This window comes from Amblyraja radiata, chromosome 5 (genome assembly GCF_010909765.2).
Source record: "Amblyraja radiata isolate CabotCenter1 chromosome 5, sAmbRad1.1.pri, whole genome shotgun sequence".
NCBI classification, from domain to species: Eukaryota; Metazoa; Chordata; class Chondrichthyes; order Rajiformes; family Rajidae; genus Amblyraja; species Amblyraja radiata.
In genome coordinates, this window is record NC_045960.1 from 4,122,496 (window position 1) to 4,137,487 (window position 14,992).

Genomic DNA, 14,992 nt, shown 5'->3' on the forward strand with positions numbered 1-14,992 from the left:
CCTTCAACATCTGCAGTAAGATGCTGCAGATGTTCTACCAATCGGTGGTAGCCAGTGCCATCTTCTTCACTGCCGTGTGCTGGGGCAACAGGGCGAAGGATGCGGACGCCAATTTGATCAACAAACTCATCAGGAAGGCTGGCTCCGTCCTGGGGGTGGAGTTGGGTTCATGGGAGATGGTCTTGGAGGGGAGGATGTTCCTCAAACTATGGAGCATCCTGGACAATACAGCTCACCCCCTCCATGAAACACTGGTCAACCTGAGGAGCACCTTCAGCAACAGACTGGTTCCACCAAGATGCAGCACAGAACACCACAGGAGATCCTTCTTCCCTGTGGCTATCAAACTGTACAACTCCTCCCCCTTCTGTCGTGGGGTAGACTGAGACTGAGACTGACCCCTCACCCCCCCCCCCCCACCCCTGCCCCCCCCCCCCCCCCCCCCCCCCCCCCCCCCCCCCCCCCCCCCCCCCCCAATCTTTGCACATCCCCCAAGCCTTTCCACTCGTCACTTTTATTTCATGTTTCATGTATTTTGTGCTTAATGAGTGTCGGCAGATCAATTTCCCTCCTGGGATAAGTAAAGTTCTACTGTATCATATCACCAAAATGCTTAACACAAGTTGCATAGATTTACCAGGATGATACTAAGGATGAAAAACTATAATTAAAATCGGAGATTTAACAGGCAGGGCTTTTTTCCCCCAATCAAATGTTTTTCCAATCAAAATCACAGAATTTCAAATCAACAGTGAAATTTCCATCATGACCATCTTTGGTTGTAAAGCTAAATAATTCTGCAGCTCTTATCTGAACCAGGTTATGTAATACAATCCAAGGTATGGTCTGTACAATTTGACCGACAACATTTGGAATGTGATTTAATTTGATTTAATCTCAGTGTTTTCTTGTTTTTCTTGTTTGTTTTACATGCAGGCCCACTTAGCAGGAGTGTTTGACAATGTAAATGAGGTGGATTTCCATCCAAAAGATTACGATACCATATTGGCTGTCATTTCTAAGGAAGGAGAAACAATTCATGTAATTATTCGTTGTAGTTTGATTCATATTAAAATCTGTTTAATCCATATGTTTTCTAAATAATCAATTTCTCACAAATAGATAGCTAGGTACAAAAGCCAAAGCCTCTATATCCTGACATTAATAATTCTGGATTTATGGCATCGTATAAACATTTCAACCCATCTAGTTCACCGGCATTCTTGGAAGCATGTCTGCTTTCCTGGACTGTTTTGTCCGCAATGTGAGAAGACATCCAAATCATAGTATTTCACTTTCTTAAGGCATTTGAAAGGGCCCAACAATATGCTCAGTTATAAAGAAGATAGCTCAACACCTCTTTCTCCAAGAATATCAAGGATTAGCTATAAATCCTGTGACATCCAAAATAAAGGAATGAAGAAGAAGAAACCAGGTTAGCCGGGAAATGGTGTTAGGTAAATTGAATGGATTAAAGGCCGATAAATCCCCAGGGCCAGATACGCTGCATCCCAGAGTACTTAATGAAGTAGCCCCAGAAATAGTGGATGCATTAGTGATAATTTTTCAAAACTCTTTAGATTCTGGAGTAGTTCCTGAGGATTGGAGGGTAGCTAATGTAACACCACTTTTTAAAAAGGGAGGGAGAGAGAAAACGGGGAATTACAGACCAGTTAGTCTAACGTCGGTAGTGGGGAAACTGCTAGAATCAGTTATGAAAGATGGGATAGCAGCACATTTGGAAAGTGGTGAAATGATTGGACAAAGTCAGCATGGATTTATGAAAGGTAAATCATGTCTGACGAATCTTATAGAATTTTTCGAGGATGTAACTAGTAGAGTGGATAAGGGAGAACCAGTGAATGTTTTATATCTGGACTTTCAGAAGGCTTTCGACAAGGTCCCACATAATAGATTAGTATACAAACTTAAAGCACACGGTATTGGGGGTTCAGTATTGATGTGGATAGAGAACTGGCTGGTAGACAGGAAGCAAAGAGTAGGAGTAAACGGGTTCTTTTCACAATGGCAGGCAGTGACTAGTGGGGTACCGCAAGACTCAGTGCTGGGACCCCAGCTATTTACGATATATATTAATGATCTGGACGAGGGAATTGAATGCAACATCTCCAAGTTTGCAGATGACACGAAGCTGGGGGGCAGTGTTAGCTGTGAGGAGGATGCTAGGAGGCTGCAAGGTGACTTGGATAGGCTGGGTGAGTGGGCAAATGCATGGCAGATGCAGTATAATGTGGATAAATATGAGGTTATCCACTTTGGTGGCAAAAACAGGAAAGTAGACTATTATCTGAATGGTGGCCGATTAGGAAAAGGGGAGATGCAACGAGACCTGGGTGTCATGGTACACCAGTCATTGAATGTAGGCATGCAGGTGCAGCAGGCAGTGAAGAAGGCGAATGGTATGTTAGCATTCATAGCAAAAGGATTTGAGTATAGGAGCAGGGAGGTTCTACTGCAGTTGTACAGGGTCTTGGTGAGACCACACCTGGAGTATTGCGTACAGTTTTGGTCTCCTAATCTGAGGAAGGACATTCTTGCCATAGAGGGAGTACAGAGAAGGTTCACCAGACTGATTCCTGGGATGTCAGGACTTTCATATGAAGAAAGACTGGATAGACTCGGCTTGTACTCGCTAGAATTTAGAAGATTGAGGGGAGGATCTTATAGAAACTTACAAAATTCTTAAGGGGTTGGACTAGCTAGACGCAGGAAGATTGTTCCCGATGTTGGGGAAGTCCAGAACAAGGGGTCACAGTTTAAGGATAAGGGGAAAATCTTTTAGGACCGAGATGAGGAAAACATTTTTCACACAGAGAGGGGTGAATCTCTGGAATTCTCTGCCACAGAAGGTAGTTGTGGCCAGTTCATTGGTAATATTTAAGAGGGAGTTAGATGTGGCCTTTGTGGCTAAAGAGATCAGGGGGTATGGAGAGAAGGCAGGTACAGGATACTGAGTTGGATGATCAGCCATGATCATATTGAATGGCGGTGCAGGCTCGATGGGCCGAATGGCCTACTCCTGCACCTATTTTCTATGTTTCTATGTCTATGTTTCTAAACCTGTTTAAGAAGGAACTGCAGATGCTGGAAAAATTGAAGGTAGACAAAAATGCTGGAGAAACTCAGCAGGTGAGGCAACATCTATGGAGTGAAGGAATAGGTGAGGTTTCGGGTCGAGACCCTTCCTTCAGACTGACCATCAGTCTGAGGAAGGGTCTCGACCCGAAACGTCACCTATTCCTTCGCTCTATAGATGCTGCCTCACCCGCAGAGTTTCTCCAACATTTTTGTCTACTTAAGAAGAAACCTGTAATCATTCTCTGACAGACAGAACAGGGATAGAGTTCCCTTGGTCATAACTTTTCACCCTACTGCCTCTACATCCAAGATATCATTCTGACCTGTCCATTTGTCTACCCAGATGCTGCCTGACTCACCGAGTTCTTCCAGCACTTGGTTTAATGCTTGATTCCAGTGTGTGTAGGAAGGAACAGCAGATGCTGAAGATCTGGATAAACAGGGTCTGATTAGGAACAGTCAACATGGATTTGTGCCTGGAAGGTCATGTTTGACGAATCTTCTTGAATTTTTTGAAGAGGTTACTAGGGAAACTGACGAGGGTAAAGCAGTGGATGTTGTCTATATGGACTTTAATAAGGCCTTTGACAAGGTTCCTCATGGAAGGTTGGTTAAGAAGATTCAACTGTTGGGTATAAATGCAGGAGTAGCAAGATGGATTCAACAGTGGCTGAATGGGAGACGCCAGAGAGTAATGGTGGATGGTTGTTTGTCAGGTTGGAGGCAGGTGACTAGTGGGGTGCCTCAGTGATCTGTGTTGGGTCCTTTGTTGTTTGTCATGTACATCAATGATCTGGATGAAGGTGTGGTAAATTGGATTAGTAAGTATGCAGATGATACCAAGATAGGGGGTGTTGTGGATAATGAAGAGGATTTCCAAAGTCTACAGAGTGATTTAGGCCATTTGGAAGAATGGGCTGAAAGATGGCAGATGGAGTTTAATGCTGATAAATGTGAGGTGCTACACCTTGGCAGGACAAATCAAAATAGGACGTACATGGTAAATGGTAGGGAATTGAAGAATGCAGTTGAACAGAGGGATCTGGGAATAACCGTGCATAGTTCCTTGAAGGTGGAATCTCATATAGATAGGGTGGTAAAGAAAGCTTTTGGTATGCTAGCCTTTATAAATCAGAGCATTGAGTATAGAAGCTGGGATGTAATGTTAAAATTGTACAAGGCATTGGTGAGACCAAATCTGGAGTATGGTGTACAATTTTGGTCGCCCAATTATAGGAAGGATGTCAACAAAATAGAGAGAGTACAGAGGAGATTTACTAGAATGTTGCCTGGGTTTCAACAACTAAGTTACAGAGAAAGGTTGAATAAGTTAGGTCTTTATTCTCTGGAGCGCAGAAGGTTAAGGGGGGACTTGATAGAGGTCTTTAAAATGATGAGCGGGATAGACAGAGTTGATGTGGACAAGCTTTTCCCTTTGAGAATAGGGAAGATTCAAACAAGAGGACATGACTTCAGAATTAAGGGACAGAAGTTTAGGGGTAACATGAGGGGGAACTTCTTTACTCAGAGAGTGGTAGCAGTGTGTAATGAGCTTCCGGTGGAAGTGGTGGAGGCAGGTTCGTTGGTATCATTTAAAAATAAATTGGATAGGCATATGGATGAGAAGGGAATGGAGGGTTATGGTATGAGTGCAGGCAGGTGGGACTAAGGGAAAATAATTGTTCGGCACGGACCTGTAGGGCCGAGATGGCCTGTTTCCGTGCTGTAATTGTTATATGGTTATATGGTTATAGACACAAAATGCTGGAGTAACTCAGCGGGTCAGGCAGCATCTCTGGAGAGAAGGAATGGGTGACGTTTCAGGTACCCATCTTAAAACACCATTATCGCATTTGCATCCACCAACTCTCCGGTCCTCCAGGACCTCTCCTGGAGATGGAGAGGTTACAAAGATCTTGGTCAAGCCTCCAGTAATGTTCTCTTAAGCATCTCTCAATAAAGCAGGCACGACTGGTTGCCACAATATTCAACAATTATCACAAACAATTATAACACGCAAATATATAAATCTGGAACTCCATAGCCAAAAGCACTGGAGGAATACATTCACCAGATTAATTGCAAGCATCAAAAAGTTAGCTCATCAAGAAGGGTCTCGATCCGAAACATCACCCATTCCTTCTCTCCAGAGATGCTACCTGCCCCGCTGAGTTACTCCAGCATTTTGTGTCCACCTCTTTTCGTAGGACAGTTAAGCATGGGTAATCAGCCTGGCCTGCCAAAATCTTATGTAAATAAAGTACGGCTGATTTTTACATACAAAGCAAAAGATCGTGAAGTGATGGTTAATGTGCTGGGGAGTTAAATTAATTGTTAGCTATTACAGGCTCCCAGCACAGACACATTAAGTTGACTGGAATTTTCTGCCACAGAAGGCAATGGAGGCCAATTCACTGGATGCATTCAAGAGAGAGTTCGATGTAGCTCTTAGGACTAACGGAATCAAGGGATATGGGGAAAAAGCAGGAACAGGGTACTGATTCTGGATGATCAAACATGATCATACTGGATCGAAGGGCCAAATGGCCTACTCCTGCACATACTTTCTATGTTGATGCAATGTCATAATTTTGATTGTCTGATAAAAATCACATATATTACCAGAATATTGAATTGTAAAAGTATTTACTTTAGTTTAGAGATACAGCACGGAAAGAGGCCCTTCGATCCACGCCGACCTGCGATCCCCGCACACTAACACTATCCTACACACACTAGGGACAATTTACATTTATACCAAGCCAATTAGACTACAAATCTGTACATCTTTGGAATGTGGGAGGAAACCGGAGCTCCCAGAGATAACCCACGCAGATCACGGGGAGAACGTACAAACTCTGTATAGATAGCACCCATAGTCAGGATTGAACCTGGGTGTCTGGCACTGTAAGGCAGCAACTCTCCCGATGCACCACTGTGCCTCCCCATTTTTAAAATTAAAATTAATAATTCATAACAAGAGGAGTTGAGTATAGGAGCAAAGAGGTCCTGCTACAGTTGTATCGAACTCTCTCTTGAATGCATCCAGTGAATTGACCACACCTGGATTATTGTGTGCAGTTTTGGTCTCCAAATTTGAGGAAGGACATTCTTGCTATTGAGGGAGTGCAGCGTAGGTTCACAAGGTTAATTCCCCGGGATGGCGGGACTGTCGTATGCTGAGAGAATGGAGCGGCTGGGCTTGTATACTCTGGAATTTAGAAGGATGAGAGGGAATCTTATTGAAACATATGAGATTAGTAAGGGTTTGGACACCTTAGTGGCAGAAAAGGTACACAAAATTGCTGGAGGAACTCAGCGGGTGCAGCAGCATCTATGGAGCGAAGGAAATAGGTGACGTTTCGGGCCGAAACCCTTCTTCAGACCGAGTGGCAGGAAACATGTTCCCGATGTTGGAGGAGTCCAGAACCAGGGGCCACAGTTTAAGAATAAGGGGTAAGCCATTTAGTTTAGAATGGAGGCGAGTAAACACTTTTTCTCCCAGAGAGTTGTGAATTTGTGGAATTCTCTGCCTCAGAAGGCAGTGGATTTTAATTCACTAGATGAATTTAAAAGGGAGTTAGATAGAGCTCTAGGGGTTAGCGTAATCAAGCGGTAGGGGGAAGAAGGCAGGAACGGGGTACTGATTGGGGACACAAAAATGCTGGAGAAACTCAGCAGGTGCAGCAGCATCTATGGAGCGAAGGAAATAGGTAACGTTTTGGGCCCGAAACGTTACCTATTTCCTTCGCTCCATAGATGCTGCTGCACCCGTTGAGTTTCTCCAGCATTTTGTGTACCTTCGATTTTCCAGCATCTGCAGTTCCTTCTTGAATACTGATTGGGGCCGATCAGCCATGATCATATTGAATGGCGGTGCTGGCTCGAAGGGCCGAATGGCCTACTCCTGCACCTATTGTCTACTGCCTATTTGTTTAAGATTCAACTACAATGGTTTGTCTATTGTCACATATAAATAGATTGGGTAAAAGTGACTGATTTCCTGTTTTGAAGAGCATTTGTTCATTCAATGATCTGGTAGTTTCTCAGTTAACATTCATGACATGAGGTTATAATTCAATGTAAATGTTTTCAAAATATTTTTTAAATATCGCTTTGTTTTGCCGGTCAGATTATTAGTAATAATAGTAACGATGATCTCAGTAATGTTTATGAACCTTTTTTTGTTTGACTAACAGTTGGATAACCCAGTAATTGCCAAAGGCCCAGTGGAACTATGGTTAAGTGACCTACTGCGTATCCAACAATCATCACTACACACTGTGATCAAATTAGCATTCTACAGTTTCAGTGAACCAGAATTCCAGCTAATACCATTCCTGTATGAGGCACCTGGCCAGGTAAAATGATACAGACAATCATGGTTTTGTTCAACTAATTCAACTGATTGTTCAACGACAATTCTTCTTCCTTACCAAGCCCTGTGAATTGTTCGGATGAAGTCATCCAGGAGCAAAGACTATAATGTAGCAATTTTGTCAATAGTTTTTCAGACGGCCCTTTTTGCACAATTCATTTCTTTTGCAGCACAGCATTTTAAAGTTATAGAGCGATACACAGTGTGGAAGCAGGCTCTTCGGCCCAACGTGCCCACACTGGCCAACAATGTCCAAGCTACATTAGTCCCACCTGCCTGTGTTTGGTCCATATCCCTCCAAACTGTATCCCTCCACTCGGCTTGTACTCTCTAGAATTTAGAAGATTGAGGGGGGACCTTATAGAAACGTACACAATTCTGAAGGGGTTGGACAGGCTCGATGCAGGAAGATTGTTCCCGATGTTGGGGAAGTCCAGAACAAGGGGTCACAGTTTAACGATAAAGGGGAAATCTTTTAGGACCGAGATGAGTTTTTTTGTTATGTTGAAGTGTGTTTTTTGTGTGTTTTTTTTTAAATGTCTTTATGTGGGAGAAGAGGGTACGGTAAGGGGGATACCGTCCTTCAGTCGCTTCCTGGAGAGGATGCGACTATTATTCGAGTCCCTATCGCTCAGACCCTCTAGCCCAGGCAACATCCTTGTAAATCTCTGTACCCTTTCCAGCTTGACAACATCTTTCCTATAACATGGTGCCCAGAACTGAACACTAGCACTTTCTGGAAACGGTCTCCAAAAGGGGATATGATGGTTTACTTCCAAGATAACAACTGGATATTAAAGTAGAGTGTAGGGGTGAACAGGATAATTAGCAAGTCATTTTCTGTCAGATGTACCAACAGGTTTAATTATTCTAGGTGTCTAGAAGTCTAACTAGTGCCCTTCAGAAAAGAAAATATTTGAATATTACCTCATTTTAACTTTCAAGGTCATGATTGTTAAACTGGATATATTTTCTGATTGGTATTTTGAGTGTTAATTCTGTGCCCCCTTTTCCATGTACAGGTGGGAATCTTGGCAATCCAGATACTGTGGACACGGGACTCAGAAGAAGCACTTAACATGTCAAAAGATAGCAAAAAGATCATGCAAGCAACGAATCAGAAGTTCCTGGATATGCTGCATGCACTTATCAGCCAAACAACCCATGATCTGACTAAGTTTCAAAGAATCCAATTCGAAACTCTTGTTACGATTCATGTTCACCAGAGAGACATTTTTGATGAGTTGGTATGATGAAACAATTTATACCTGTCTTAATTTCAGTTTGTTGGACTTAGTTATATCAAATTTATGGGAAGATGTGGCCAGTAGTGGAATCCCGTTGGAGGTGGCAAAAATGTTAAGGATTTTCTGCTGTTTAATATAATCCTCCAACATTTTCGCCACCTCCAACGGGATCCCACTACTGGCCACATCTTCCCATACCATCCCTTTCTGCTTTCCGCAGAGACCGTTCCCTCCAAAACTCCCTGGTCAATTCGTCCCTTCCTATCCAAACCACCTCCTTCACGGGTACTTTCCCCTGCAACCGCAGGAGATGCAACACCTGTCCCTTTACCTCCCCCCTCGACTCCATACAAGGACCCAAACAGTCTTTCCAGGTGAGGCAGAGGTTCACCTGCACCTCCTCCAACCTCATCTACTGTATCCGCTGTTCCAGATGCCAACTTCTCTACATCGGTGAGACCAAGCACAGGCTCACCGATCGCTTCGCACAACACCTCCGCATAGTTCGCACTAACCAACCTGATCTCCCGGTGGCTCAGCACTTCAACTACCCCTCCCATTCCAAATCCGACCTTTCTGTCCTGGGCCTCCTCCATTGTCAGAGTGAGGCCCAGCGCAAATTGGGGGAACAGCACCTCATATTTTGCTTGGTTAGTCTACACCCCAAACATTGACTTCTCTACCTTCAGATAGCCCTTGCTTTCCCTCTCTCTCCATCCCCTTCCCCTTCCCAGTTCCCCCACTAGTCTTACTGTCTCCGCCTACATTCTATCTTTGTCCCGCCCCCTCCCCCGATATCAGTCTGAAGAAGGGTCTCGACCCGAAACCTCGCCCATCCCTTCTCTCCAGAGATGCTGCCTGACCCGCTGAATTACTCCAGCATTTTGTGTCTGTCTTCGATTTAAACCGACATCTGCAGTTCCTTCTTCCCAAGTAATTGTATTAGATGTCTGATTTCTGATGATAAAGTTGTTACATGGATATTGTGTGTTCTTTATGCACGTAGGTTAAATTGCATATTAGATCAATCGGTGACTTTGAATGGTTGAAGCAAAGTCGATTTTATTTCAAAGAAGACACACAAGATGTAAGAGTGGGTATCACTGATGTGGAATTTGTCTATCAGAATGAATTTCTTGGCTGCACTGACCGCCTTGTCATCACACCTTTAACAGACAGGTGAGGCTGCAGCTTTTACATTTATTTTAGTTATTGCATTATTACAATAGTAAAGATAGAGTGTGAACTTTATTGCTGGATTTTACCCTAGGTATTACCTGAACAGTGATTTCAGATCCTCACGTTCCCACGGCCATGGTTTGAGGCTTGACCAACATGTATTTCTAAGACAATATGTCCTTTAGTCTTCTGTTTTTTAATGTTTCATGAACTTCTAAAGTTGTTTGGATCACCAAGTTCCCCAGCTTTTTGCCACTGAACTACTTGGAGGTATCCATTTTGGTTTGAAAATATATCTGCTTGCATTGGAATCCATCACAGATTTGACCACTTGTTAATCAATGAATTGTTATCATTTTACGGGTGATGTTTCGGGTCAAGAGAAGAAGGGTCTCGACCCTAAAACACCACCCATTCTTTCTATCCAGAGATGCTGCCCGTCCTGCTGAGTTACTCTAGCATTTTGTGTCTCTCTGGTTTAAACCAGCATCTGCAGTTCCTACCTACACGTTAGAATTTTCTGCTTCAGTCTGTAATATTCCCACATATGACACACTGGTCAACCTGAGGAGCACCTTCAGCAACAAACTGGTTCCACCAAGATGCAGCACAGAACACCACAGGAGATCCTTCTTCCCTGCGGCTATGAAACTGTACAACTCCTCCCCCTTCTGTCGTGGGGTAGACGGACTCCCCTCACACCCCCCCCCCCCCCCCTCACCCACCAAATCTTTGCACATCTTTTCCACTGGTCACTTTAATTTCATGTTTCACGTATTTTGCGTTTTTATGACTGTTGGCAGATCAATTTCCCTCCTGGGATAGATAAGTTCTATCGAATCACATCATATCAATTTGTGTATCATTGCCAAATGAACTTTTTGTCTCTTTTGATTCATCCCATTTGCTACAAATCACAGATGTAGCCATGGGCACATGCTTGGGTCCCAGCTACATTTGCCTTTTATAGTTCTCGTGGAACAGTCCTTATTCCAAGCTGTCACTGGCACCCCTCCCCTATTCGTTCTCTGGTGTTTGAGAACAGCACTAGAGCTGCTGCTTGCACCTATACAGAACTTGTCAAGTTCATCAACTTGGCCACTAACTCCACCCTGCCCCCAAATTCACCTGTACTATTTCTGACAACTTTTTCTTTTCCTGGATCTCTCTATCTCCATTTCAGGACACAAAACAATCCTCTGATAACCAATATAAACCGGCAGTCTGAAGGATCGTCCACTGAAGGTACATGGATGTCACCCAGTTGGGCTTGTACTATAGGCTCCCAAACAGTTAAAGCCCTGTCCCACTGAACGAGGTAATTCAAGAGATCTACCGAGTTTAAAAAAAAAATCAAACTCGTGGAAGCACGTAGAATGTACGTAGTGAGTACGTCGGAGCTTGGGGACGTCTCTTAGCGGCTCGTAACGCTAACGGCAGGTACTCGGGAAACGCGGTAAGCTCGTGAAGACTTGTGAAGATTTTTCAACAAGAGAGCCCCGAATACCGCCAAGCGGCCATTACCGTAAATCTCCGAATTCGAATCAGGGCAAACTCGGGAGAGATCTTGAATTAGCTCGTACAGTAGGACAGGGGTTTTAATGGGAATTGGAGGAACAAATATGCCAGAGATTAGGTTTGTCTAATAGATTTGTCACAGTAGGGGATGGATGTAGGTCATAGTAGGGAATTTTAACTTTCCCAGATTAGACTGAGTGCCAAAGGTTTAGATAGGGTGGAATTTGTCAAGTGTGTTCAGAAACAAATCACCTGGCAATATGTAGAGGCTGCTAAAATGGAGAGGTGAAAGTTCCTCTTTGGGAATTGGGCAGGACAATAAGTGAGCCTTTTGGGACCAGTGGCCATAGTTATAATGTCACAGAGTTATACAGCATGGAAACAGGCCTCTCAACCAAACTCGTTCATGCTGAACAAGATGCCCCATTCAAGCTGGTCCTGTGCAAGAAGGAACTGCAGATGCTGGTTTAAACCAAAGATAGACACAAAATGCTGGAGTAACTCAGTGGGATTGACAGCATCTCTGGAGAGAAGGAATGGGAGACGTTTTGGGTTGAGACCCTTCTTCAGACTGACTGACTGACTGAGTTACCCCAGTTTTGTCCTATTTAACTGTGTTTGGCTCATATCCCTCGAAATCTCTGCTATCGATATACCTGTCCAAGTTCATTTTTAATGCTGTTATAGTGCTTCCTTCAGCTATCTCCTCTGGCAGCTCATTCCATATATCCACCACCATGAGAGTGAAAAGGTTGCCCTTCAGGTTCTCTTAAATCCTTCCCCCCACCTTAAATCTATATCCTGTTTCTCGATTCCCTTGTCCTCTGTAAAAGGCTGTGCATTCATCCTATGAATTCCCTTGATGATTTTATACACTTCTGTAAGATCACCCCCTAGCTCCCTGCATTCCAAGGAGTAAAATGCTAACCTGCCCAACCTCTCCATAAAGCTCAAGCCTTTGAGATTTGGCCACATCCTCTTAAATCTTCTCTGCATTCTTTCCAGCTTAATGACATCCTATAGCAGGGTGACCAAAACTGACCACAATATTCCATGTGCGACCTCATCAATATCTTGTACAGTACAACTGTCATGTAACGTCCCAACTTCTGGTCTCAATACCTAGCTGATGGTGGCCAATGTACCAAAATCCTTCTTGACCACACTATCTACCTGTGATGCCGCTTTCTGGGAACTCATCATCGGCGGTCACTCGTAACAAGTATCACTGTCGTCTCCTCTCCATAGGGTCGGCTACTTGTGGGTCTGCAGATGTCTGTAGAGGCCGATCCACGATCCACACACCGTGGGCAGTGCAACGTGGGCAGTGGAGACTGGCGGTGGTTGGTACTTGTCGAGCCCCCTTCTCTCTCTCCTTACGGTGCTCTGTGACACGGCGTAGTTCCGTTTCATGACGTGCAGCTCCTTCCTGCATGGATTTTCCTCCAGGAACGCCTGTCCAATGCAATGTGCTCCCAGTTGCTCGATGTGATGTGGAATTTCTTCAGACTGTTCTTGATGTTGTCCTTGAAGCGTTTCTTTGGCCCACCAGGGGCTCGCCGACCTTCCTTCAATTGAGCGTACAGGATCTGTTTAGGGAGACGTGTGTTTGACATGCGGATGACATGGCCAGTCCATCGAAGTTGGTGCTGCATTATTGTGGTGGTGATGGTGGTCATGTTGGCTTCCTCCAAAATGCTGATGTTGGTGCGTTTGTCCTCCCAGCTGATCCTCAGAATCTTTTGTAAGGATCTTTGATGGTATTGTTCCAGGGCTCTCAGGTACCTGCTGTAGGTGGTCCATGACTCGGCTCCATACAACAGGGTAGAGGACAGCGGCTCTGTAGACCAGCAGTTTTGTTTGAGCCTTTAGGTCTCAGTCTTCAAAGACTCTTCCCTTGAGTCATACGTAGGCTCCGCTGGCACAACTCAGGCGATGTTTGACCTCAGAGTCGATGTCAGCTTTCTGGGAACTATGTACCTGTATTTTGAGATCCCTCTATTCTGCAACACTTCCCAGGGTCCCACTGTTCACCATGAAGATCCTGCCCTGGTTTAACCTCCAAAAATGCAATACCTTGCATGTCTGCATTAAACCCCATTTGCAATTCTTCAGCTACTTACTTTATTTCATCTGCAAACTTATTAATCATGCCTTGTACAATCTCATCTAAATCATTGATATAAACCACAAACAGCAATGGGCCTCAAATCGAGCCTCAAGTCCGAAACACATCTTTCACCACCACCATCTGCTTCCTTCCATGAAACCAATTCTGTATCCAGGCAGCTAGCTCTCTCTGGATCCCATGCGATCGAACCTTCCAGAGCAGCCTACCCTGCGGAGCCTTAAAGGCCTTGCTGAAGTCTTTATAGACGGCATCTATGGCCTTGCCCTCTCAGCCTTTTTGGTTATTTCTTCAAAAAACTCAATCAAATTTGTGAGATACATACGGAATCATGCTGACTGTCACAAACGAGCCCTAATCTCCTATGCAGAAAACCATGCTGACAATCCCTGTCAATCCAAAAGCATACATATCTTATCCCTCAGAATCTCCACCAGTAACATACCTACCACAGATGTTGGGCTCACAGGTCTACAGTTCCCAGCTGCATGGAGGTTAATTCAGATAGGTGTTGGTTGTTGCATTTATGGAAGTTGAACCAGGGCAGGACATTCACAATGTAAGGTGAGGTCATGGGAGTGATCTAGAGCAAGGGAGTCTAGGAGTACAAGTACATCGTTCCCTGAAAGTGGCATCACAGGTAGATAGGATGATGATGACGGCTTTAGGAACACTGACCCTCATCACTCAGTGAATTGAATATAGAAGTTGGGATGGTATGTTCAGTTGTACAAGATGTTGGTGAACCTGGTCACCCTGCTATGGGAAAGATGCCATCAAGCTGGAAAGGCTGCAGAGAAGATGTATATGTATGTTGCCACTTGCCAGGACCCAGAGTCATGAGCTATGGGGAGAGATTGGACGGGCTAGGACTCTATTCCTTGGAATTCCTAAGGGATGATCTTATAGAAGTGTATAAAATCATGAGGGGGATGGATAGGATAAATACACTGCAGCATCTGAAGAATGTGGGTATAGTTGATACTGGTGGGCATAGTTTAAGGAAAGAAGGGAATGATTAAACGATCCCGAGGGGCAACTTTTTCACATAGAGGGTAATGTGTGTATGGGATAAGCTTGCAGAGGAAGTTTGGCAGGTACAAAACCATCATTTAAAAGACATTTGAAGAGGTCCATGGATATAGGACAAGTGAGGGCAAATCGGACTAGTTTAGATGGAGCAACTAAACTGTTAGATTATCCATGATAAACGAGGTCATTATGGTCAGCATGGACAAGTTGGGCCGAAGGGCAAGTTTTAGAGCTCTTTGACTGTGGATGCCACAACTATCTTGATTACACGTCCTCCCACCCCCTCTTCTGTGAGGAAGCCATCCCCTTCTCCCAATCTTTCAATCTCCACTAGATGTGTTCTCAAGTTGAAGCTTCACACGCAGGTTCTCTCAGGTGTCATCTTTCCTCAGAAAACGTGGCTTCCCCTCT

The 14,992-nt window shown here is 44.3% G+C and overlaps 1 protein-coding gene across 1 annotated transcript in view; it reads left to right on the forward strand.

The window, feature by feature from the left end:
- LOC116972889 (dynein heavy chain 8, axonemal-like) overlaps positions 1–14,992 on the forward strand; it is a 574,435-nt gene that overhangs the window by 305,008 nt on the left and 254,435 nt on the right. Inside the window, exons 44-47 of the mRNA XM_033020476.1 lie at positions 937–1,041; positions 7,299–7,460; positions 8,500–8,724; positions 9,731–9,903. Coding sequence (XP_032876367.1) covers positions 937–1,041; positions 7,299–7,460; positions 8,500–8,724; positions 9,731–9,903 — 665 coding nt within the window. The remainder of the gene's footprint in view (positions 1–936; positions 1,042–7,298; positions 7,461–8,499; positions 8,725–9,730; positions 9,904–14,992) is intronic.